The following is a 26,014-nucleotide window of genomic DNA, read 5'->3' on the forward strand; positions in this document are numbered from 1 at the left end:
TGGCCGACCAGGGCCAAGGAGTCAATTTGAGGATTCGGCCCCCCCACCACAAGTGCAGCCAACCTCGAGCACATGTGCGTCCGCACCTAGCCCGCTGTCCACACACAAGGGCTGTCTTAGGTTCAGGTTTCTTCCTATGTTTCTCTTTTTATACCTAATTTCATAAACCCTAACCCTAGATCACATTATCCCTAATTGATTTGTCCCTTTCTCACCCTAGGGTTCCTTAAATTGAAATTGGGGAATCCCTTGGATTAGGGACTGATTCTTATGCATATGTGGTTGATTTCTATTTCCCTTTGAGCATCATTTGGTCCATAATTTTATTGATCTAGTCCTAGCCTGTGTAGGCCTGGACCTGTGCAGATTCCCCTTTAATTGAATGTTTGGACTTTTATGTGGGATATGGAATTTGTGTAATTGTTTCTGAACTAACGTGATCTTAAGCCTGAAATCTTGCACATCATATTTGAATTTCATGTCCTGCATCAATGTTTGGATAATCTTTTCCTATACTTAATGTACCATGCAACTTAGTCATGGAGACGCGTGCACATGATTTCGATACCTCTAGCAATAAATTCAATCATTTTGGCCAATATGTTTTTCCCAAATGTGTCTAACTCTAACGTGTGTCCTGTGTGTGATTTTTCATTCATATGAGTGATGCAGGACATGAAATTCAAGTATGATGTGCAAGATTTTCAGGCTTTAGATCACACTAGTTCAAAAACAATTACACAAAATTCCACATCCCACACAAAAGTTCAAACACTCAATTAAGGGGAATCTTATGTGGATCCGGGCCTACACATGCTAGGGCCGAATCAAATTTGATGCAGGACAATTAACCACAAAGCTCGAACTGTTAGAGTATGGTGAATGGTGAGGAGTATCAAACACGAGACCTCCTCCGTGGGCCCCAAATCACATGGGTCACCCACCCCGAGTGTGCCCCTGCATCCCACAGGCAACCCCACTCGAGCCCAGTGTGAAAATACCCCTGCATTAACCCGCATCCCACAGCTATCCCACTCAACCCTGGTGTGAAATGCGCATTAATCACCCCCGGTGAGGAGTCTTGAACATGAGACTTCCCCCGTGGGCCTCGCCCACCCCGAGTGTGCCCCTGCATCCCACAGGTGACCCCACTAGAGCCCGGTGTGAAAATGCCCCTACATTAGTCACCCCCGGTGAGGAGTCTCGAACACAAGACCTCCCGCTCTGCGTCGAGAGGGGACCATGGATCAAGGAAAAGGCTTGGGGAATCAGGATAGTTAGGCAAAAGGCTGGACAATGCATCAATGGCCCCTTGAAACAGGGTGTCACGTATCCGTTATGATACGGCCGAGCCGTATCGGCCGATACGTAAGAGTAACGGCCAACACCGTTACGCGATACGGGTCAAAACGGGCGCACCTCCCCCCCCCCCCCCCCCCCCCCCAATTCTGTGACCGTAACAACCATTACGGCCTCATAACGACTGTTACGGGCCTAAATAAAAAAAAAAAAAAAGGGAAAAAAAAACATACCTTTTTTTTCTTTCTTTTCTTCTTCTTCTTCTCCTTCTTCTTCTTCTTCTTCTTCCTCTTCTTCTTCTTTTTGGATTGCTGCTACTGTGGCCCTGCTACGGCTACGACTGCGGCTGCGGGCCTTCTTCTTCTTCTTCTTCTTCTTCTCTCTCTCTCTCTCTCTCTCTCTCTCTCTCTCTTCTTTCCCTCTTTTTCTTTTCAGTTTCCCTCTCTGGTTTCGGAAAAAGAAATCGGAAGCGGATTAGCTGGTGTACCACACACCAACTATATAGCTGCTATAGGTACGTGTCATGCTAAGACGAGCGCTGACACTCCTCGAGCTCCGAGTTGCACGAACGGTTCAAAGGAGATCAAAGTTACATGGGCTCCATAGTGATGTATTTATTATATCTACACCGTTCATCTATTTTTAGAGATCATTTCAGAGCATTACCCAAAAAATGAATTATATCCAAAGATCATCTGGACCACACCAAAAATAACAGCGGAGATAATGATTTTCACCGTTAAACAATTCGTAGGGCCCACCATAACATTTATTTTCCATCCAATCCGTTCATAAGGTCAAAAAGACTTGAATGAAGAGGAAAAACAAATTTCATATTGATCCAAAACTTCTGTGATCCCAAAAAGGGTTTCAATGGTAGACGTTTAATCCCCCACTGGTTTTTGCGGTGTGGTCCACTTGATAATTAGATCTGTATTATTTTTCGTGTCAAGCCTTGAGACGAGCTCATCAAATGAATGGACAGTTTGGATATAACACATACCTCATTATCAGACCCACAGGACTTGCTGATGTCAATACAGCAACTATATAGGTGTAGTACAAGTTACGCAGTACGCTTTTATCGCTCCACGTGCCGCATGGACCCCACCATGATGTATGTATTTTATCCATGTCGCCCATCCATTTTGCCACATCATTTTAGGTCATGATCCAAAAAATTAGTAAGATCCAAATCTCAGGTGAACCACACCATAGGAAACAGTGGTTATAGAATGCTCACCATTAAAATTTTCAAAATTTCTTTGGGTCCACTGTAATGTTTATTTCCATATAACCTGTTAATTGGGTCACACTAACATGGATGAAGGGAAAACACACATGTCAGCTTGATCTAAAACTTTTGTAGCCCCCAATCAATTTTTAATGGTAGACGTTTAATTATTGTTGTTTCTTATGGTGCAGTCCACCTGAGCTTTGGATTTGCCTCATTTTTGGGCTCATGCCCTAAAATTATTTGGCAAAATGGATGGACGGTGTGGATATAACACATTCATCACGGGTGGGGCCCAAAAAACTTTGACACTCGTGTGCTACACTTCACAATCCAAATCCCGCCTAATTCGAGCCCTTAAAAAATTGTACACGAGACATATATTAACTTAAAATTTACCAATTAAATTATGGACTATACTTGCTAACTCACAATGCCAAAATCAAATTGTTTGAATAATTTTAATTGTTAATTTGTGGACGCTTATTTTTTAAAATAGGGCCTTTTGATTTTTTTCATGATTCACTATCCAATAAATGTCCACCAGTTCATAAGTGGGATAATGCTAATAAATTGCATGAATTTGAGGCTGATTTGGGGCATGGATTGGTCCTCCAAGTCAGCCCCAAATTGGCAACGCTATCTACCTGAATTTAATTTCATTTTTTTAAAGAACTATTGGGAGAATGATATTAAATTGTTAAGTATATAAATTAGATATTTAGAAAATTAAATATATATAAATTTTGTAGTCAAATTCAGGTTATCTAGTTCGTAAATTCATCAGACAGTCCGATACAACTTCTCACCAAAGAGTGGACCGTTACACCACCATAAACATATTCCAATTTATAAATGAATGCATATTTGGAATGCTTAGAATATTCCGGATTTAATCCATATTTTTTTATATTTTTTCAGTAAAAAAAATTTTATACCGTTACGGGCCGTTACGCCCCCGTATCGCTGTTACACCCCTGGTATCCGTATCGGTATCGGAGGGCACCGTTACGCCAACTGATACCGATATGGGATACCTTGCCTTGAAATGCTACTAGATCCTCCACACTGAATGTGGAACTAATTCTCATGGCTGGTGGAAGATTTGCCACATACGCATTGAGACCGTTTCGTTTTATAATTTTGAATGGTCCAGCGCTATGCGCCTGTAATTTTCGAACGGTTCCCTGAGAGTACCGCTCTGGCCTGACGCGGACCATCACAGAGTCCCTTACATTGAATTCATTGAAACGTTTATGTTGATCTACAGAAAGTAAATAATTTTCATTACTAGTCATGATCTTCTGCCTGATTTCTTGATGCCATGAATGAATGGGATGCGCAAAAGACTCTGCAGACTCTGATGGTCTATCGGGCAATGACATAGGGACAAGATCAACCTGTGGACCTATCGACAGAACTATTAAACGCAAACTCGGCTGTAAGTATTATGGTGTCCCATGTTCTAGTGTGCTCTATACCCCTCCTAAGGGGAGACTCATCCGGTAGATCATCAGGAAAGACATCACGAAACTCTTCCACTACCGAAATGGCTTCAGTGGGTAACTCTACACTATCCTCTGGTGCACTCTCTCCAGCCACAAGGCTGCACATGTTGTACCCCTCAAAATAGTGGTCTTGCTGTCTCTCATGGGGTAGGTGCACGGGTGCACACTCATAACTGATTACTTGGCCAACTCCATTCATTGGTCTATCCTCCTGGCCACCTACCTGAGATTGGACATCCACTCCAATGGTGGAGTTTGTCCTGGCGGAGGTCCCAAGTTGAGTAATGTGCACATCAAGTTGTTCAAAGCATTGGTCCATATCCAAGCGCTTACCCAAAGACTCAATCTGCTGGGACAGTTTGTTTACTGACTCTAGCAATTGCTCCATGTTTAGTGTAGGATGTAAGCCAAAACCATGACCTGTACGTGTGGACATACACTTGCTAACTCCACCTAAGGACTTTTAGGACGACTATATGTAACTAAATAAGACTAAATGATCATATGAGACTCTATATGAGGGAACTACGCAGTGTTACTAAAATTCAACAATATATTTGACAAAATAAGGGACTATGGACTCCTAAAAGCCACATGTGATGGACTGGATGCATGAAGGACTCAAACACCCTAACCCTAAACAAGTAATGTATTCTCCTATAAGAACCCTAAGCTCTGATACCAAATTTGATGCAGGACATGAAATTCAAATATGATGTGCAAGATTTCAGGCTTAAGATCACGTTAGTTCAAAAACAATTACACAAATTTCATATCCCACATAAAAGTCCAAACATTCAATTAAAGGGGAATCTGCACGGGTTCAGGCCTACACAGGTTAGGACTAGATCAATAAAATTATAGACCAAACGATGCTCAAAGGGAAATAGAAATCAACCACACATGCATAAGAATTAGTCCCTAATCCAAGGGATTCCCCAATTTCAATTCAAGGAACCCTAGGGTGAGAAAAGGGACAAATCAATTAGGGATAATGTAATTTAGGGTTAGGGTTTATGAAATTAGGTATAAAAAGAGGAAAATGGGAAGAAACTTGAACCTGAGATAGCCCTTGCGGTAGACAGCGGGCCAGGTGCGGACGCGCGTGCGCTCGAGGCTGGCCGCACGTGGGGGGGGGATCCCGAAACTGACTCCTTGGCTCTGGTCGGCCAGGGGGGGCTTCCAACCCTCCAAATATTGTGGCGATCCGACGTGCGGTCAGGGCGTGGTGCGCCGTCGAAGTTTCAGCCTTCCTGCAGGTCCAGATTTTGAAAACTGGCTGTAGGGGGGATGAACAGCTGCAAAACTGAGGTATTCAAAGCAAGGATGATAGTAGAAGGTGAGAGATATTGATAGGAGAGGGTAGGGGCGGATGGGGATAGATGTGGCTTCACACCACCATAGTTAGCCCTTCGAAAAGGGAGGGCTTCGCACCCACTCGAATTTTTCCACAGCTCAGAAACTTAGAGAGTAGAAAAAAACTTGTACAAATTTTTATTAAACTTGAATGAATCAAAAGAACTACAAGAGGTGCCTATTTATAGGGAAAACCCTATACCCCAAAACTCGCGCCATGTGCGCAACCTATTACTTGGCGATGAAGTAAACCAAAACAAAAATCAATCAAAGAAATCTAAAGCATTCATGATGTTCTAAATAATATAAATAAGCAAAACCTAAAGTATGAACTTAATCCGACTAGTGGGCCACGATCATAAGATCCCATGATGGGCTTTTCGTGACTATCGGGCCCACTCTTTGAATCAAAACTTCGTCTTCTAACTAGGAGGCCCTCCCTGGACGTCGTCATCGAGCTAGATCGACGGTAGGGCCCTCCGTGCGTACATGCGTAGAGGGCGGCGTGCGTGCACGTGATGTCCCCATCAAACATACCCAGGTGCATTTGCTCCATCCATAAGAAAAACATGCAGCAAATCTGAAATTTAAACTTTCAGTTCAATTTCAAAAAATCATGAAATGATATGTCAATATAAAGACCCAACATAGAGCACAACTTCAAAGTTTTTAGAAATTCTACTTAATATAATTCCAACTCAGAGTATTTTCTCCACTCCTAAAATGGCCACAAAACAAATGTAGCCTTAAGTATTGTTGGTTCCAAAATTAATTTCTTTTTAATGGCCAATTTCACTCCTTCCTATAGGCACATGCTTTTCCTTTTTAAGGCCAATTATTTTCCTTCATGGATGATGTTAATTTATAAAAGAATGAGAAGGAAACAAAATAGGACTGCACTGCATAATTACAGCCAGAGAAATTTCCCAACAATCAGCAAAGAGCATGCAATTGATTCTTGGGCTTCTGGCCCTTTGGCAGTAATAAAATTTTGCCGATCCTCCAAAAAAAAAAAAGAGCATGGCATCCCAGGATTGCTGAGAAACTGCCTTATGATAACTAAAAGAAACAAGTTTTGAGAGAGAAAAAGGGAAAGTTAAAAAGATCCACCAATGAATCAAATTCAATTGACAGAACTCATTTACTCAAACAGTTACAGTCATCCAATGGGCATGATTTTTGGGATACAGCCCATCTATTGCAGCACACAATAAATGAACATCAGTATTTCATACACATGTGCACCACATTTTCATTCCTCTCCCTATCATGGTATTAAAAAATGGTTACGTTAAGGCCATAGAGGCCGTTACGTAAATGTGATAAAGGGTAAATCAGTCCGTTATGAAAAAATGGGTCGTATAGGCCTGAATCAGATGATACCCCCTGTATCGGCATTGTTACAGGGATGAAAACAGACCAATACGACCATAAAGGGCCCATTTTGAAAAAAAAAAATTATTCCAAATTTTCTCTCTTTTTCCACTTCATTATTCATGTCAAACATGAAGTTTAGAAACTAAGTTTAAACTAGATGTAGGATTATATTAAGGATCAAAATATAAAACTGAGTGAGATTCGATTAACTGAAGCAGAGAGGACCATATTGGGAGATATTAGAAAGGGTAAGCTATCACTTTTTTCCTTCGTTATTTCCATCTTTGATTTTGTTGTACTTGTATATAACAAGCCTTAATCCACCAAATCATGCTTGACTTGTGTTCAGAACCTAAATAGTGCTTGCATAACTAACCTATAACTGTGTCATCAACTCACTAATTACTCAGACAATCTTTATTATATATTAATACTAGATACTTAGAAGCCTAAAATATAGGAGTTTAACTATTTTAGAGTCAAACTCAAGTTAATAGTATTAGGCAACCTAAGACAACATTCTTAGCAAAGAATGGCCCGTTACACCATCAAATACATGTTCAAAACCAAAAAAGAGTACATATACTGGATCCTCATATATTTTCTGAAAATTTCCAATATCTTTTTACATTTTTTCCTTCTAAAAACATTTTGGCTGTTGTTGGGCCGTCATGGCCCGTATCATAATGGTCACACGGCTGACTGTAATGTTACCATTACCAAATACCATGCGCCCTAGTAATATCGGAATAAGGTAATGAAGCCCAACAAAATGCCTAGGTAGTGAAACTGAAACACGTACGTTCCCATCGCAATAGCTACAAGAAATACTGCTGGCTTAACCATTAAAAGCAGGGGCCTCGACCTGCTCACTTGTATCCACGGAACCTGCAATGCAACACAGAAAATTTAAATGAGAGAATAATTAATTAACCATAAAAAAGAGAGGGTATCTAGTACATTCAACATCTTCCTTAGTTATCAACCATTAAGTATACATATACACAATATAAATATAAGATATTGGTACATTTCATCTAATATTCAGAAAATGGATAGGGAAATTACAGCAATCGGGTGATCCTAGAAACCAATAGGAGGATTCTTAATTATTACAAATGGCAGTCATGATAAAATCCAACCAACTGTCGACATTCAATGTGCAACAATCATTTGACTGGCGTGATTCTTTTGTGTACGAACTATCAACAAAAGGGAAAACAGTCTAGATCTCAATTAATAGGTTTTTGGTTCACAAAATCAATTGCAGCCAATGCTTGTCAAAAAGTGTTTGTAACTAATCACGTAGGGCATTTTGGTTTATTATTAGCAATCTTAAGTTTTTATTGGATTAGTGCATAGTATTGTAACTAAGTAATATTTTACCAGTCTCCCGCTCGTTAGATGAGCTGACAGAGACAGTATAGTGTGTGAGTGATCCAAAGTTCAATCCCTGATAGTGTTACCTTTCACACGCAAAATGTGTGTGTGTGTGTGTGTGTGTGTGTGTGTTACTAAGTAAGATAGTAATGCATAGTATTGGAGACATAGAAGAAGTTCTCTGACAGCCTGTTTGGATGGTGAGAGAAGAAGACAAAGAAGTTCCCTAAGGGCCTGTTTGGATTGTGGGAGAAGAATATTAGTTAATTCCCTAAGGGCCCATTTGGATGGTGGGAGAAGAAGATTAGTTAATTCCCTAAAAGCTTGTTTGGACGGTGGAAAAGAAATGAAAAGAAAATGGACAAGTTTTCTCGTGATGGGACGTTTCGGATGGTGAAAAGAAAAAAAAAAAATGGATGACTTTTCTCATGATGGGACGTTTCAAATGACATTTTTCATTATGGGACGGTTCACCATGTTTGGATAAGATGACTTGATGGGACAGTTCACTATGTTTAGATAGCAAAGGAAACAATGGATTTCATAATGCAATCATTACCCAAACACCATAGTCATATTCTCATGCACAAAATACAAGGTGACATTTGTGAGAGCTTTACTTAGATTTCCACTTGTTATCCAAACAAGACCCCCAAAATGGAATCCATGGGAATCCATGTCATTGGGAAATCTTGGGTAATCATCATCATTGGATAATAGTTACATTTTTCTTTTCTTTTCTTTTCTTTTCCCACCATCCAAATAGACCATAAAAGATGATGTAGAAGAAGAGGCATCACTCTCTTGTCAGAATAAAAGAAATGATATTGCAACATGCAAGATAGTTGCTATTGTTCTGCCAAACATAAGCATAGCATTTATCCTACATTGAATGTAGTGCACTAAAGTATAAATCATCAAACAATTTGAATTAGGAGAACAAATCCGTACCAGACTAAGGAAGATGGCACTAATCATTGAGAAAAGTTGACGATTCTGATCAAGATACTTTGCCACACCTGCAATACAAAGTTGGTCATATATCACAATCCATAAATAAGCACGCCAAGGACATTCAAGCATAATCAGCTAGTTATTTGACACTATTAGATTTTATTTTTTTTAATGGAAAACTTTATATAAGTAGCCAAAAGATACAATAGAGGCATTGCAGAAGAAGCAGCAAGCTCCAAGACATAAGACCCTATGTCTTAGTTGGTGCATATCAAACAAAATGATACTGGAATCTTTAACGTTGCTAGTAATTCTATATTTAATCTATAAAATGCCACCAACCCTTGGAATGCTCTTATCAAGATGATCAGCATGTGAAACATCATCATCATCATGATCGTCATCATTGTAATTACTATCTTCATTATCATCATAGCCTTTGAGTTGGCTTTGAATCTTATATCGGCAAAAGTTTTAACATCAGCCACCCAACACCAACCTTTATCTTTTACCCATGCTCTTCGAAGTGACAATGGAAAAGACGCACATTGACATCGGTCACATGCCAGCATGGTCCCACTCACAATGACCCTTAGCCTAACTATTACACGCACAACCCAAAGGGCGAGCAGGCAAAGTAGGGTTGTCCGGCATACCTCTAAGCAAAACACCCCCACAAACATGCCAAAGGCTGTGAACAGGTAGTTGGCTACACTAAATAGCACGGAAGCTTTTGATTCAAGATAATTACCTGACTTGAAGAGCCTGTTATTTTTGTTTACAATTACATGTGACACATATGGGCACAAGCAGGAGCAATCAATGCATGGAGCATTTAATGGTGATGCTAGCATAAACAGAATTAACAAATAGGTTACAACTTACAGGTCTCACTGGTAATTATTCTTTTAGGGAAGCACTGTTATGGCTGTGATTTTAATACACACATGCATATGCTGGTGCACCATGTCAATCTTTTCTTTTCTTTTCTCTTATTTTCTTCTTCGTTCTTCCTTTTTTTTTTCTTTTTTTTGGTTTTTTTTTTTTTCAGGATGGGTAAGTTTCTTTGAATAGTTAAGTGACAGAAGAAAATAGATATCAAGTAAAATAGCACTTACTACGGACAGAGTTTCGGAAAACCTGCAAATAAGAAAGCATGAATGAGGCCTCTGAACTATAAAGAAAAATCCATACATGAAAGTAATGATTAAATAGAATAACTAACAACCACCTTATCCAATATTTTCTAGAACAAGTTTTATAGCATAGCTATAAGACCAGCCATGCTTCACGGGACAGAATGTTGGGCAATTAAGGAACAACACGTTCATGAGATGTGTAGCTGAAATGAGGATGTTGAGATGGATGAGTGCAAAGACAAGGATAGAATTAGAATGAATGCATTCAAGGCAACTTCGAAGGAGCACCCCAACCATTAGACATTCATTTTTCACAAAAATCTTGCCAGAATTTTCCCTTGGAGTTTCACTGGTTTGATTTGAGTATGTAATAGCTCTATACTGGCAGACAGGAAGAAAGTTGTCATTTCAATGAGAACAATTTCATATAGAGCATAGCAGCTTGTTTACATAATCTTTTTTATATGGTATTGAGATAGAAATCGATGTTCTTTTAAAAAGGGGTAGGTATAATGCATGCAGGCAAATCTTCTAAGTGAAAGGAGTTCCTTATCTTTCATAGTAGTCTTAATGACTAGTAGTTTGAGGCCTTAAGAAACCTGTGTTTTTTTTTTTTTTTTTTTTTAAATGGCTTATGTAATATGTAATATGAGGAGGGTAAGTAGATTTAGATGGTCCATGCAGTGTTCGAAATATCGGTATCGCGCTATGTATCGCACCCTTGGGATACAGATACGTATCGGTTATCGCACGGGATATATCGTTTGTATCGCATAATGTATCGCACTTTTTGGGAAACATGGGGAAACATTGAGAAAATGGTTGAATTTCTCAATGAAACTTCATGGATTGTTAAAAAGGACCTTAATACACACTTTTAAATCATAACATCTCAAAAAAAAAGGTGCACATAATAAATTTTCTTTGTATAAGGTCCTAAGTTATGTGATGTTTAATTGAACTAATGCAACTATATTTAAATTGAATGCATGACATTTATAAATGTATCGAAGACATGTATGAAAACACAACCAATTTATTGAAAAACAAAAGAAATAAAAATGGATAAATATACATATAAATGATAGGGACATATTGTGGCCTATACCGTTTCATGCGCTAGAAACTTAGATAGGGCCCACCATGATGTTTGTGAGAAATCCATCCTACCCATTTGTTTTGGGAGCTCATTTTAGGACATGGTACCAAAAATGAGCCGATCAAATACTCAAGTGTGCTAAAAATGTGAAGATTGAACGTACACAATTGAAATATTCGTGGGGCCACAGAAGTTTTAAATCAGGTAATATTTGTCTTCTCAGTTCATCTCAGTAGGAATGACATTATAAACGGTATGGATGGCATTTAAACATCACCGTCGACCCAGGGAGGTTTTAACAGTAGGAATTTCCCTACCCACCTTTTCTTTTAGTGCGGCCCACTCGAGTCCTGGAACTTGCTCACTTTTGGTCCCAAGTCCTAAAATGAGCTCACAAAAAGGATGGACGGGGTAGATTTCTTACAAACATTATGGTGGGCCCACCTAGGTTTCCAATGCGAATTTCCTGCCAAAGGCTTTCCAGGAAATCCGCATAAGTGGATCGGCTTGTGTACCACACATCACCTTGGTGTGTTGATGTCAACAAGTTTTGTGGGTCCCATCATGAGGTATATTTTATATCCAAACTGGCTGTCCATTTGGCAAGCTAGTTGTAACACTTGAGCTAAAAAATAAGTCAAATCCAATTATCAAGTGGACCACACTGCAAAATGTAGTGGAGGAATGAACGTCTACCATTGAAACCATTTTGGGGTCGCAAAAGATTTGGATCAATATGATATTTTTTTTTCCTCTTCATCCTGGTATGTGTGACCTCATGAACAGATTGAATGGAAAATAAATGTTATGGTGGGTCCTACAAACATTTTAATGGTGAGAATCATTGTTTCCACAGCTATTTGTGGTGTGGTCCTCTTAAGCTTTGGATATGACTTATTTTTAGGGTCATGATCTAAAAAGATCTCGCCAAATAGATGAACGGAGTGGATATAATAATACATCATTATGTGCCCATGTAACTTTGATCTCATTTGAACCATTTGTATAACTCGGAGCGTCAGCGCTCGTCTTCTTACAACACAACCTGTGTGGTACATCAGCCAGTCTCGTGGGGTCCACCTTGCTGTATATATATTTTATCCAGGCCGTCCATTTATTTTTTCATATAATTTAAGAATATTATTCCAAAAATTAAGCAGATATAAATTTTGGGTGGGCCACACCAGAAAAATTAAGCAGATGCATATCATTTAATGGTAAGTGTTCATTAATCACTGTTTGATGTGGTGCGGTCCACCTGATATTTTAGTGTGTTTGATTTTTTGGATGACATCATAAAATGGGCTATAAAAACGAATGAACAGAGTGGATCTACAACATCTCATCGACGTGGTCCCTGTATCAAGCGTAACACCCAATAAGTTAGTTTCTCATGTAGCACCAATCCACCAAGTGCATTTACGGGTGCATTTTATTTTATGCACTTAGTAAAAACCGTGGGACCCACTGTGATTTATATATTTTATCCACTCCTTCAATCCATTTTAATAGATAATTTTTGGGCTTGATCCCAAAATTGAAGCACATTTAAAGCTCAAATGGACCGCACCATGGGTAACAGTGTCAATTGAATATATACCATTGAAAAATTCCTGAGGGCCACTGAAGTTTGGGATCAAGCTTATATTTATGTTTTCCCTTCATCCTTATTTCTGTGATCTAATGAACAGGTTGGATGACAAATAAACATCACTGTGGGGCCTGGAAAGCTTTCAACGGTTGAAATCATTATTCCCACTGTTTCATATGGTGTGGTCCACTTCAGCTTGGATATGCTTAAAATTTGGGATCAACCCCTTAAATGATCTGTAAAAACAGTTGGACGGCGTGGATAAACCACATACATTAACAGTGGGCCCCACGGAGTTTCATCAGTACATTAAAGCGTACGAGTAACTCAGTACGCAATCGGATTTCTGAAGGGATTTCAGCGGAGGAAGCCGCATTTCGAAAGAGGGAAGAGGGTTCCGGAGATTCCGAACCCTAAAAATCTCAAATCTTGTCTTCAATACGCGCGATTTCTCGTCGAAATCTCGGTTGCAGAAATCCCTTTGCCGAAATCTTCGTTTTGATGCGAAGTCTCCGTTGGATTCAAAGAAAAAATAAAGAGGGAAATCGAAATTACCGCCGTTGATGGAGTGGCCCATCAAATTCAACCTCCGATCATGCAATCTGAGTCTACAGGTACTAAAATCCTCCGTCCAACTTTTCCTCTATTTTTTTTTTTAAATATTTTTTTTATGATTTTTTGGTAATTACGAACCCCACAGATCCAACGATGAGTGATGGTATCGATGATATCCACGATATCGATCATAATGGGGCGATATCCTACAATATATCGCACGATAAAATCATTTTTTCTCTTTTTTGGAACTTCCGAGTGGTTTCGTGCGGGTTTCGTCTCGCTGGACAGCGATAACGATAATATCGGCCGATATATCGGCCGATAGTATCGATATTGCGTACACTGGGTCCATGTGCAATGGAGACAAAGAACTGCCTAGGAGAGTTGGTGCAAGTTGAAGGCTCTAAAAGGGCCAGGGGAAAGTCGAAAAGGATAGTAGTAAGAAAAGACTTGATGACATATGGTCTAACTAAAGGTATGGCCCTTGATAGCGTGGTTTACTCCAAGTGAACTGGGAGTCTAGGACAACATGAATACACATCATCAACTAGGTATGCAAGTGGACATGTCAAAGGATTACATGTAATGGAATGTTTTCTTCTTCTTTGATGATGATGATGATGATGTCTACGATAGTGACGCCGAATAGAACTCCTAAAGTGACTAAAGGTACACTGGGACAAGCATAAATACACATGCAGACCAGGGACCAGGTATGCTTCTGCTTCTTCTTTTGTCCTAGCTATTAGGGTTCGTTTTACGTATCTGCTTTTACCAATCAATCTTAATTAAGGCTCTATACTCGATAAGCAAACAAACCTTTCTACCCTTCTCACCACTACAATGCAAATCCTTTTAGGGCAATACAATTGAGCACAGACTACATGTGTGGATCATGAAGACCAAAGTAGGCCCCATCCGATCACATACATAACATATTGGACAGAGAGAAGTTTGTGAAAAGTCTTATGCATATGTTATCATATAGTTATATACAGCTGCATGAAAGAACCAGTCCATAATTTCAAAAGAAAACCAAAATCCTGCCGTTAAACTCAACAACACCCAAATCAAGGTCCACCACATAAAACAGTCCCTGAACTGTACCAAAACTGCCTTTAAATGTCCCCTCTCAGACAACCCAATTTTGACCCAAATTAGAGTAGAAAGTGGAGAGATTGAAGGGAAGAGAAGCAAGAAGGAAAGAAGAAAGGGGCAAGGAAAGAGAAAGTGTTAGGGAAACAAGAGAAGTGTTAGCCCACATACACATATTGATAATTGAGAGACATTTAGTGCTCTGCAGGAGCACACAGATAACACACATAGTCACACACACACAAGTACATATATTTTCCCACACTTTCCCTCAGGCTGGAGCATGGATAATGATCATGCCAAGGTCAGAACACATAAAATTGATCAGCATGGGCCACCATGACTCCGCCTCAAATACAACATGGTGGGATACAAGATCTTCAATCACTACTTGTTTTTAGATTGTGCTTTCGTCGCCCGTTGAATCTTCTCTTCAAATAGTAGGCCATCCAAACTCAACAACCATCAAGCCACTAAACCACCATTTACATGCAAAATCCTTTCAAAGAGATGCAATATTGCACAACAGGTGAGTGAACTGCACCCATAGTGGTTGAGAGGGGAGACTATACTCACAACGGCATGTGAAGACATGCAACATTGCACAAAGACAAAAGCCTAAAAAATGAAGAAACAAGGAATGGAAAAGGAAGCTCCAATATTTATATAAATCCTCCACATCAAATTGAGTTGAGCATTAAGTCAGAGTTTGTGTGTTATACCACAAAGCCAAAAGGAGAACAACTACAAAATCACCATCCTCAACACGAATCCACACGCACACACACACAAGTTTGCATGTTATATCACAAAGCCAAAAGGAGAACAACTACAAAATCACCATCCTCAACATGAATCCACACACACACACACGCAAGCATCCACGCACGCACACACGCACACAAACAAGGGTCGTAGGGGACACAAACACACACACCAAGACCCCATGTAACTTCACAAAAGCACTAGGAAAACCAACACAAGCAATAAACACTTATAAAAAAAAAAATTAAAAAAAAAAAACATAGAAAATTTCCAAAAAATGCATTATAAGTCCTCGAAAATCATCCTCTTCTAGATCTCATACTTTTCTGCTTCAAATGACCACTGGATTGTACCCTACTGACGTCATTTGTACAGTTAGATGACATCAACAGTGGGCCTCACTATTGTAGATTGAGATCAGGTAAGAAACCTGCTTTGATAGCAAGTAGAAAGTGTAAAGATTGAAGGGAAGAGAAGAGGTGAGAGAGGGGGGGGGGGTGGTGTAACTAGAGAAGTGTTAGCCTAAAAGACTAACACACACACACACACACACACACACACACACATATGAGAGAAAAATATAGTGCTGCATAGGAGTACACAAATAACATACATACACAGACAACTACATACTTCCTACAATAAGGTTATAACATCCCTGCTAACCCAAAATTTGACCTAAATTTTGTTCATAGATTTATCCAGAAATTGCCAGCTTACACTTTGCTCCAAGCAGCCAATTACTCTCTCTCAAACCCAAATCAGCCACCATCTCGGTCCTAAACTCATACCCAAAAAGTTCCTGATTCTGCCCATCATCTTCTACCCTCAATTCCAGCCTAAGAGCAGTCTGATGACACACAAACTGGCCATTATAACAAGCCCTTAGTTGTCCATCTTCATGCCTTTGTGGTTCCCAAAACAGCCTCTTTCACCTAAATTTGTCCCTACCATGCATTCCCAATCACTCCAACCTCTTCATCCCAAGTGATACCATCCGTTTATGCATTGGGAAACAGGACTTTCTACAATCCTAAGATGGTAGGAAAAACTAGTGTGGTGGTATCAATGCGATAGAGCAGTTGGCAGAATAGATGAGAGGGATTAAGAGGTTGAAAGGGGGGACTACATTCACAACGGCATGTGAAGACACACAACATTACACAAACATGTTAGTAGAGTCAGTAGACTACACCCTCAATAACAAAAGCCAGATAAATGAAGCAACGAGGAATGGAAAAGGAAGCTCCAATATTTGTATAAATCCTCCACGTCAAATTGGGTTGAGCATTAAGTTGAACAGTTTGTGTGTTATACCTCAAAGCCAAAAGGAAAACACCAACTACAAAATCACCATCCTCAACATCAATCCAAACTCATTTCATAGACTCACAACATTAGAACATGAATACACAAGCAAAATTTCAGAAAAAGGACCTAAAACAATGGTCGTACGACACTTGTTCCTAAAAAACAATCATCACCAAGACCCTCAAATCTCAACAAAATTCCACGATTCTTTTTTCTGGTGATTCCCGATGACCAGCCACATTTAATCCATGTAACTTCACGAAAAAAAAAAAAATGTGGGAAAACTAACACAAGCAAAAAACCAAAAAGGTACTTTTTCTAAACTTTTTGTATTTTGAGCAAACATCCCTAAAAACCCACTGAAATTTAATATACATACATACATATATATATATATATATATATATATATATATATATATATATATCACTATAAGTACTCGAAAATCATCCTCTTCCAGATCTCATACTTTTCTGCTTCAGATGACCACTAGATTTTACCCTGCTAACGTCATCTATAGCGTTGGATGACGTCAACAATGGGCCCCACTATTGTACAATGAGGTCAGGTAAGAAACCTACTTTGATACCAAGTAGTAAGTGGAAAGATTGAAGGGAAGAGAAGAGGAGAAAAAAGGAGAGAGAGAGAGAGAGAGAGAGAGAGAGAGAGAGAGAGAGAGAGAGGGAGAGGGAGGGGTTGCAAACGGACAAGTGTTAGCCTAAAAGACTAACACACATATAAATAAGAGAGACATATAGTGCTCCACAGGAGTACACAAATAACATACATACACGGACAATCACATATATTTTCCTACATTAAGGTTATAAAATACCATGCTAACCCAAAATTTGACCTGAAATCTGTTCATAAATTTGTCCCCGAATTGTCAGCTTACACTTGGACCCAAGCAGCCAATTACTCTCTTGTGAATCCAGATTAGCCACCATCACAGTCCTAAACTCATACCCAAAAAGTTCCTGATTCTGCCCATCATCTTCAACCCTTATTTCCAGACTAAAAGCAGTCTGATGGCCCACAAACTGCCCATCATAACAAGCCCTTAGTTGTCCAACTTCATGCCTTTGTGGTTCCCAAACAGTCTCTTTCACCTAAATTTGTCCCTACTACGCATTCCCAATCACTCCAACCTCTTCATCCCAAGTGATACCATCTGTTTATGCCTATGGAAAGCAGTACTTTCTACAATCCTAAGATGGTAGAAAAACCAGAGCGGTGATATTAACACCATACAGCAGTTGGCATAATAGAAGAGAGGTATTAAGAGTGATCTCAAAGGGATGGAAGGTAGGTTGTCCAACCTAGAGGAGAACAAATTATAGAAGCGTGCAGACCAACGGTCAAACCATTTTCAAGGTCGGGTAATGCCCCTTCTCGGCAACACAACAGGTTGACATGATGCTAGTTTTGAGTATGAGCACAAGATCTACCTAGGTATCAGCAACCACGATACCCTAGGACAGTCACTATCACCCATAGTCCCCAGTCATGGACATCTGAATTACATTGAAGCCACTCAACCCCATTCCACTGAAGATCCAACAAGACATGAAGTTGGAAATTGCTGGCTACAGTGATAGTCTATACCCTATCTAAGCTTATTGGCTGGTGGGAATCAACAGAAATTTATTTTGAGTAGTTTCATATGGCCGTGGATGTCAAATTAAGTGTTATAATATTGGCATCATAAAGACCAGCCCTGAGGTGGTGGAGCACATTTGTGAGAGACCTGCAGTGCAGAGGCCTTTAACCTATCTCAAACTGGGACAAGATTAAGGCTAAGATGAAACTCCGATTCCTACTAGCAAATTACAACCATTCAGAGAAATTTGAGATCTGCGACCAGAGAGTCTAACCATCAACGAATACACCCAAAAGTACTATAATCTAACATCGAGATGTGATCTGATGGAGTCAGAAGTGCAGCAGGGAGCACGGTACATTAAGGACTCTGGAGAGACATTCCGAGGGAGATGAGAGAGGTTCGACCAGAAACTATAGATGAAGCATATCACATTGCACTGGGGACAAGAGAAGCACAAGTAGACTACTACCAAGTGCAGCATTTTTCATGCAGGGAACATCTGCCATCCTGTACTACAAGTAGTTCCCCACCTTGCACGGCTACACCACATGTTGAGGATTGCCTACATGTCCCTAAGAACGCCAACAGTGACAGTTAAAAGACCATGCTGACTCTGGCCTTGAAGCAAATTAAGAAACCCAAGTGACACAAAAAGAAAGGCAATGCTCTTACATGCTTATGAATCTGGAGGTATAGGATATGGTTTCGTTGTTTACCTGTCTAAATAACGGCTGTGGGAGTTTTGTACTCTCATTGCCAGTCACCAAGCCTGGATAAAGGAGGCTTCATCACATTGGCAACCAGCATGAAGCTTTTGCACAACTTTTATTATGAATCCTAATAATATTGGCAAAACAAGATTCATGTAATTGACCTCAATTAGCTGGTATAAGGCTTAGATGATGATGATCATGATCTATCTAAACTTCTCACCTACTTTGATGGACCTCTCGAAAATTACTAGTTAGATGATGAAGAGTAGGAAGAGAATTACCATGAAAAATGAACATAAAGGGACAAATGGTATCAAAGATAAAAGAATTTCTCTCTTCCTTATGGTTAAGTGAATCCAAACTACTCCTGAGAAAGAAGCAGACAACAACTGGTACCACAAACGTGTTTTGCATATTTAGGTGTTAGGGTTAGGAAAAATTATTGGAGTTATTATTGAAAACTACAGTAGTGTGAACATGGTGTTAAAGAATATGGTTGTTCAACAGGGGACTCGAACAGACTAATGCCAGTTTCAACTCACATATGGGTGTCAAACAACCATTTACTCTAAAATCTTAAGCTGTCAGAGTGTGGTGTATCAATGTATATCAAGGGACTTTATCACTTCAACAACGAGTTCTTCGAAGCTAGGGAGAACTGATACAATAGATTAATAGACAACACGTGTGAACCAGAAAGATGTGAGGCTTCACCAATTGAGAACATAGCCCCCCGGTGATTGAGGGGGTTAGGAAGAGTAAAATAGAAACTCAAGTAGACCCAAGTGGGTCCCATCTAATCACAGTATCACACAATGACATAGTTGAATTTTATCGCAGTGCAAAGTATGTGAAGTGTATCATATGATGTTATACAGTTGTATATGGTTGTGTATACAACTCCATAGTCCATACATGTGACATATTTAGAAGTCTATTAATAGTTGTTCCTTATTTTTAGTACTTAAGTAGTGGCAGGAGTCTTTCATTTACTTCTGCTATTTTATTTGGGAAAGTTCAGATTCACATAACAGTTGGAAAATCGACTTAGATTTGAGAGAAGAAACTTTGTGAATAGCTTATAAGATGATAAATGGCCCACACGTATGAACAATGTTATCTCTATGAAATTTGAATTGACAAAGTGCATGTGTTCCTGTGTGTGGCTGTTATTTTTATGTTTGGTGAATTCTCTTATGCAAATCTGGTACGTTGATCTTCTCCTCTACTACTAGTTTCTGTGAATCCTAGTTTGCATTAGACTTCTCTCATCCTCTTTTCAAGCCCGTCACCCTGATCAATGTTTCTCTCCTTACTGAACCCATCCCTGGTCTTCTTTGCGCATGATTGAACTATCTCGCTCTGTAATACATTGTTTCATCTCTTACTGGAACTACTCCTGGGCTGCACCAGAAAACCACATTCTAAACTCTATCCTTCCTAGTCTCCCATCAATTCATCTCAACATCCCCATCTCTACAACAATCTCTACCTCATCTTACGCAATGATAATGAAAATGAACTAAAATCTAGAGAGAGAAGTCCTTATGATTAGTTTTCAACAAGAAAAGAATGAAGGCAAGTTGAGGCTAGGAGTGAGAGCACTTCCGTTTTTTTTTTTTTTTTTTTTTTTTTGAAGTTATAATTTTATTAATCAAGAAGGCCAAATTAGCCAAAAGAATTACACCTCAACCCAGGACACGGAAGATAGAACACAATCATCAAAAGCAATTAAGTACGAAACCTAATCCGTTGCATCCAATTTAGCCCATCTAAAAACCTCCAACACTACCCCACTAAGATTGCGGAAGCACTGGTTGTTCCTCTCTCCCCATAAGGCCCATAACCCAGCAAATAAAACCAGCCTCCATTCCTTTCTTTCCAACCCCACCCCCAATGCCAGGAGAGAAGGAAGCCCTTGATTGACATAGGCATCACCCGCACCACCATGTAGAGGATATTCCAACCTACCAACCAGGGTGGTGCAGTAACCTTGGGAGGGGCCTAATAGAACCAAAGGAAAGAAGTTCGGCTACTACCTTCCCTGAAGAAGACCTAAAAAGCAAGTTGTTGAAGGTTCAAACTGAGAGTTACCCTGACTTATCCTTGAGACAAACCATCAAATCCGTAGCTGTCACAATGCTAATGACAAGAAGCCACTTTGACAAGATAATGAGGGGGGAATCACATTGGAGCCGGACACCAAATAGCAAAGAGCAACAGGAACATCCATATCTGGAGGCAAACTAGCCAACCTCGGGCAGTCTTCACATGGAGTTCTATCGCCAAGCCAAACATCCTCCCAAACCCTGATCCTTTTTCCATCACCCAAAGAGAATCCAATCCCCTCGGCACTTCTACTTGACAAAAGGAACTTACACAAGGAAAAAAAAAAATCGAGAAAAATGGAAGGAAATATTTGCAGAGAATATGTTTGGACCGATGTTACCTGGACACTTCTAATTTCTAGGATTTTTCATACCGACACTAGGGACACTTGGACACTCCGAGACATGACAAGATACTTCAAAATATGTATGGGCAAAGTGTTGTAGTGATGTCTTTGGAAAGTTCCACGTGTTGGGCATTTCAACTGATGGGTCCGAGCATATTCTCCGTCCGAGCATATTCTCCACAATGCATGTTCTTTCATCACTTTTTATTATGTGTAATTTTATTTTTTATTTTTTTTGACAAGTCCAATATATCTCACCCATGGTCATGCTTGCATCTACTCTCTTATTTTTGAAGAAACTAGTCATAAGGACTTCATCTCATGATCTAAGTTTTAGTTCATTTTCATTATAGGTACCCCAACCCATATAGCAAAAAGCACAAGCTTTGTTGTTCTTTTGTAAGATTTTTCTAATTTTTTGAGAGAATGGGTGATTTCCATGTGCCCCCATGCCCACCCCCAAAAAAAAAAAAAAAAAAACACTTTCTTGAGATGATTATGCATGATATTTGATATTTTGTTAGTCGATTATTTCATAGCTTAGATACCTATCACAAAAAATTACTCCTTATTTTAGATTTCCAGTAATTGGTTTTTGTTAGGATTATGTGAATATTAGTTTCTAATTTCCTTTGCTTATAATGTTTTCATTGTTTTATTTTATTTTAATATTTCATTTATTCAATTAAATATTATTTCTTTGTGTACAGAAAGTGCCCCTATGCCTAGGATTTTAAAGTTTTCCATGCCGGTTCTTTAGGACACTTTGACACTCAGCACCCATGCCATGTGTCCAATTAACATTGGTTCAGCAAACTCAAAGGGTCCAAAAAATGGAACTCCTCGATGACATCACTAAGACACCATCAGATACAATTAACGTTGGTTTGTTGTGTCATGTCCAAGAGTATCCAAGTGCCCCCAAGTGCCGGAAGAACCAAAATCCAGAAAGTAGAAGTGTCTGGTAAACATTGTTTCTCCTCTATAATTGTTCCTAGTTGGAATTCTGGATACTCCATCTATGAAGAGTAAAACTATTTAAATGTTTCTTTACAGCCTCCACAGTGGATTTCCTGGAGAAAGGACTATCTATTTCACCACATAAAACACTGTGCTGGAAGGACAGTTGGGGTTATTTTAGGTCCAATTGGGAAGATGGACTCTAATGGGGTGGAGGTGATGGCCCTTCTTTATGGGATAAAAGTTTGTTGCTCATTGCATGAGTCAGCTTGCTGTGGAAGGCAACTTGTTTATGTAACTCAGTGGGCGCATAAGAAAGAGGTTCCTCCTTGACACCTTTTTGATTGTGAATTATATTGAAGGAATGCAGATTTATTTGATAGGACAAAATTTACTTTCCATCACGTGTCCCTGGAAGATAACTCGGAGGCCAAAGTTTTAGCCAATGAACGAGTTTCTCAAACAAAACTTGTGGAGACCTCTCCCTCTATTGTAATATAGCCTTCTTGTTTGTCTCTTTATTTCATTGTAGCTTTCTGTCTTCTAAATATATGTATATGTATATATATATATCTATATATATAAAATCCTATAGACCAAAAAAAGAACAGGTATTCTAATTTATCTCAAAGTTCCTATTAATATAGTGACGTCTACTAATATGTTACATACCGGCACCCAGTAGCAACCATCAAGATATAAACTGAGTAACTTTCCATCATGAGAACCATTCATAAACAGAAAATGAAAAAAAAAAAAAAGCAGTTCCATCTAACGGAGGAGAACACAACACTATCAGACTTTCGCCATTCAAAGGCATCAATATTGTCTTGGAAAAAGCAATGCCAGTAAGAATACCTTGCCCACAATTAAAGGAACCAAAAGTGTTGTGACGAGGCTTCCAAACAATTGCTTTGTCGGAATGGACACCCCAACTCCTCCAGCTATAAACTTTGAGAGAGAGAAAGGCACCTAAAATATCACACAACTTATTAATACACCCTTTTCGGCTAAAATTTATTAGGTGCCAAAATCAGTATATTTAAAATGAGTAATTAACAAATAATCTTAGTGGAATTATCAAGTCCCAGTGCCTCCAGACATGAATAATGTCTGATGCACCCCCTGTAGACCTGGGTCCATGTTCGTCACCTAGAATGTTGATCTGACAGGCCCCACAATGGATGGGACATTCTCAAAAGTCTTCTGGACTGGAACTACCCAACTATCCATCCAATCTTTGGTCTTTCACCACATGGGTTGCTGAATTTCTTCTTAAACATCTTCTTGTGAGGATCTCTTAACCTGGAAGAATTCTGGAATGTTCCCCATCCGCTGTGTGAGATATCAGATCAACAACCAAGAGCAATGAAACATGGGCATCACCTGTATGGGATGCACCCATCAGGAAACTGAAACATGGGCCACACATCCTGATGCATTAGCACCAAATAATTCCTCTCTAATGTATCAAAGTGAATGAGCATTCTGTCAGTCTCTCATGGAAAGCAGTCATGATTCTGCTGAGGAAATTTACCTTAATGCTGAGAATTGTTTGTACTGTTCACTCAAATGTGTGGGGCCAACTGTGCAATCTGTGTGTGTGTGTGTGTGTGTGTGTGTTTGGGGCGGCATCCAAACCCAACATCAGTGCACCCAAAATCAGCCTGATCCAAAACTCAGGTAGTCCATACCACAGGGAATAATGCAAAATCATAACTAAAATCTCTAAATCACATGGTGTGGCACCTGAGTTTTAGAATGGCCCAATATGTGGGTTATCTCTTGACATAGACCAATAATAAATTATATAAGAAATGAATGTTTAAATCAAAATAATTCAGAAGCTATTGCCAGAGCCTCCAATTGGTGGTATGGAATTCAACTACTCAAGAACATGCAACAGCTCCAAGTTGAAGATCCAAAGTATACAAAATACACTGTCATCTAGGAAAGCTTAACTTACAATCAAAATACCCAACAGATTAGATACCACAGTCATTGCAAGAGCCAGGGCAGAGTTCCCCCCAACAAGCTGCATCAATGCATTCAGTGTGTTTGCTCTGTTAGACAGACTCCAATATATGATAAAACACAATTAGGGACTGAAACAATAATTTACCTGTGTCAATGCCACTCCACTTGATAAGGTTGTTGGCATGCAGCAAAAAACTGCTAGTCCTGTCACATATAATCATGAAAGTCAGAAACTTGAAAACTTAAAAATTGTCTACAACTAACGTCAAAATGGGCTCGGACCAATTTCAATGTACTTCCAGAATGAGAACAGAATGGAATGAGACCAGCCCCATTCATATTTTGAGAAAAAGGTGCCCTTTGGCACATCCACATAATGCCAATAGCAAGTTGTGTTACTGTCCGCGAAATCCACTTGAAGTCGAGAACATTATGGTATGGATTGGCCCCTGTTCTCATTCTGGGTAGTTGGTACATGGTTCCACCGAGATTCTTAGGTATGTCCAAACAGTCCCTTAATCTCCCAACTGATCAACAAACACTGAAGTGCTAATGAGTTATTTTCCATCAGTACCCGTGACAAATTCTTGAGGCACCAACTGAAGTTTCAAAATCAGCGTCGAAAGGAAGGGACTAAAGAACAAAATTGAGCCCTGAAAAGACAAGGAAAGTTAACGGCATGGCAGCAACTTGTTGCCAAGAAATATATGAACACAAAATAATTGCTGGCATTAGTGGCAAATATTTGAAACATTAAAAAATACTAGGAGATATGGCACGTGGAACACGCCATGGAGAGAGTAAGGGAGAGAGAAGAAAGAGACGGGGGGAAGAAATGGTGCAGCTACAAGCAAGTGCATGCTACACGTAGAGAGGAAAGGAGAGAATGGCACTAGAATGCTTTCAACGGTGTACAACTCATCCCCACATTTTTGCCAGTACTGTGGCACGCTTGAGTTTTAGATCCGCCCCACTTGTGGGTTGATGTCCTAACATGAGCCAGCTCAACAAATGTATGGAGTGGATGGTCGCACGGTAATCACATAAGCCCCATAGAGCCTTTGTTGCACAGGCTCTCTAATGCTACATCACCAGTGCAGGCTACACGCAAGGAGACATGGGAGCAGGCTACTTACATGAAAGAATCGAAATGACAAAAATGCCCTTGGCTAAGGGCCAAACACATCCCATTTCCCTTTTAAAGTCAAAAGTTTATGCCCCTCCCTGTGACTAGTGTTCAAAGTATTGGTATCGCTACAAGTTTCGTTAACTGGGGATATGGAAACAATATCGATATCGCTGATAATATATCCGATACCCGGAAATGAGGGGAAACATGCGGAAAACTGTGGAATTTTATAGTGAAACTTCAGGAGATGCTAAAATACACGTATTTGCATATTTAGGAATAAACAAAATTTTAAAAAATGCATACATAATAAGTTTCCATTTAATGGGGGCGTAAAAGCATGTGTTGTTGTAAGAAATCAGTTAAATAGTAACCAAAATGAGTTTATATAATACAAATGCGAGTACCATACAATAACTAAGTCATGTAAAAGTAAATGAACTCAAAAAACATACCTATCTAGACATCTATCCACCCATCTAACTATCCATCCATCCCACCATCCATC

The 26,014-nt window shown here is 39.5% G+C and overlaps 1 protein-coding gene across 2 annotated transcripts in view; it reads right to left on the reverse strand.

Annotated features, from left to right (window-relative positions):
• The window catches only part of LOC131234310 (probable sodium/metabolite cotransporter BASS4, chloroplastic), a 70,398-nt gene that overhangs the window by 10,717 nt on the left and 33,667 nt on the right, over positions 1-26,014 (reverse strand). Inside the window, exons 5-12 of one of the 2 annotated variants that reach the window (XM_058231095.1) lie at positions 24,952-25,030; positions 24,523-24,581; positions 24,367-24,435; positions 23,259-23,372; positions 10,227-10,248; positions 9,106-9,173; positions 7,577-7,662; positions 5,935-5,977 (exon numbers count right to left, since the gene is read on the reverse strand). In XM_058231095.1, coding sequence (XP_058087078.1) covers positions 5,935-5,977; positions 7,577-7,662; positions 9,106-9,173; positions 10,227-10,248; positions 23,259-23,372; positions 24,367-24,435; positions 24,523-24,581; positions 24,952-25,030 — 540 coding nt within the window. The remainder of the gene's footprint in view (positions 1-5,934; positions 5,978-7,576; positions 7,663-9,105; positions 9,174-10,226; positions 10,249-23,258; positions 23,373-24,366; positions 24,436-24,522; positions 24,582-24,951; positions 25,031-26,014) is intronic. The other variant, XM_058231094.1, reaches the window with a different exon arrangement.

Source organism: Magnolia sinica, chromosome 19 (genome assembly GCF_029962835.1).
Source record: "Magnolia sinica isolate HGM2019 chromosome 19, MsV1, whole genome shotgun sequence".
NCBI classification, from domain to species: Eukaryota; Viridiplantae; Streptophyta; class Magnoliopsida; order Magnoliales; family Magnoliaceae; genus Magnolia; species Magnolia sinica.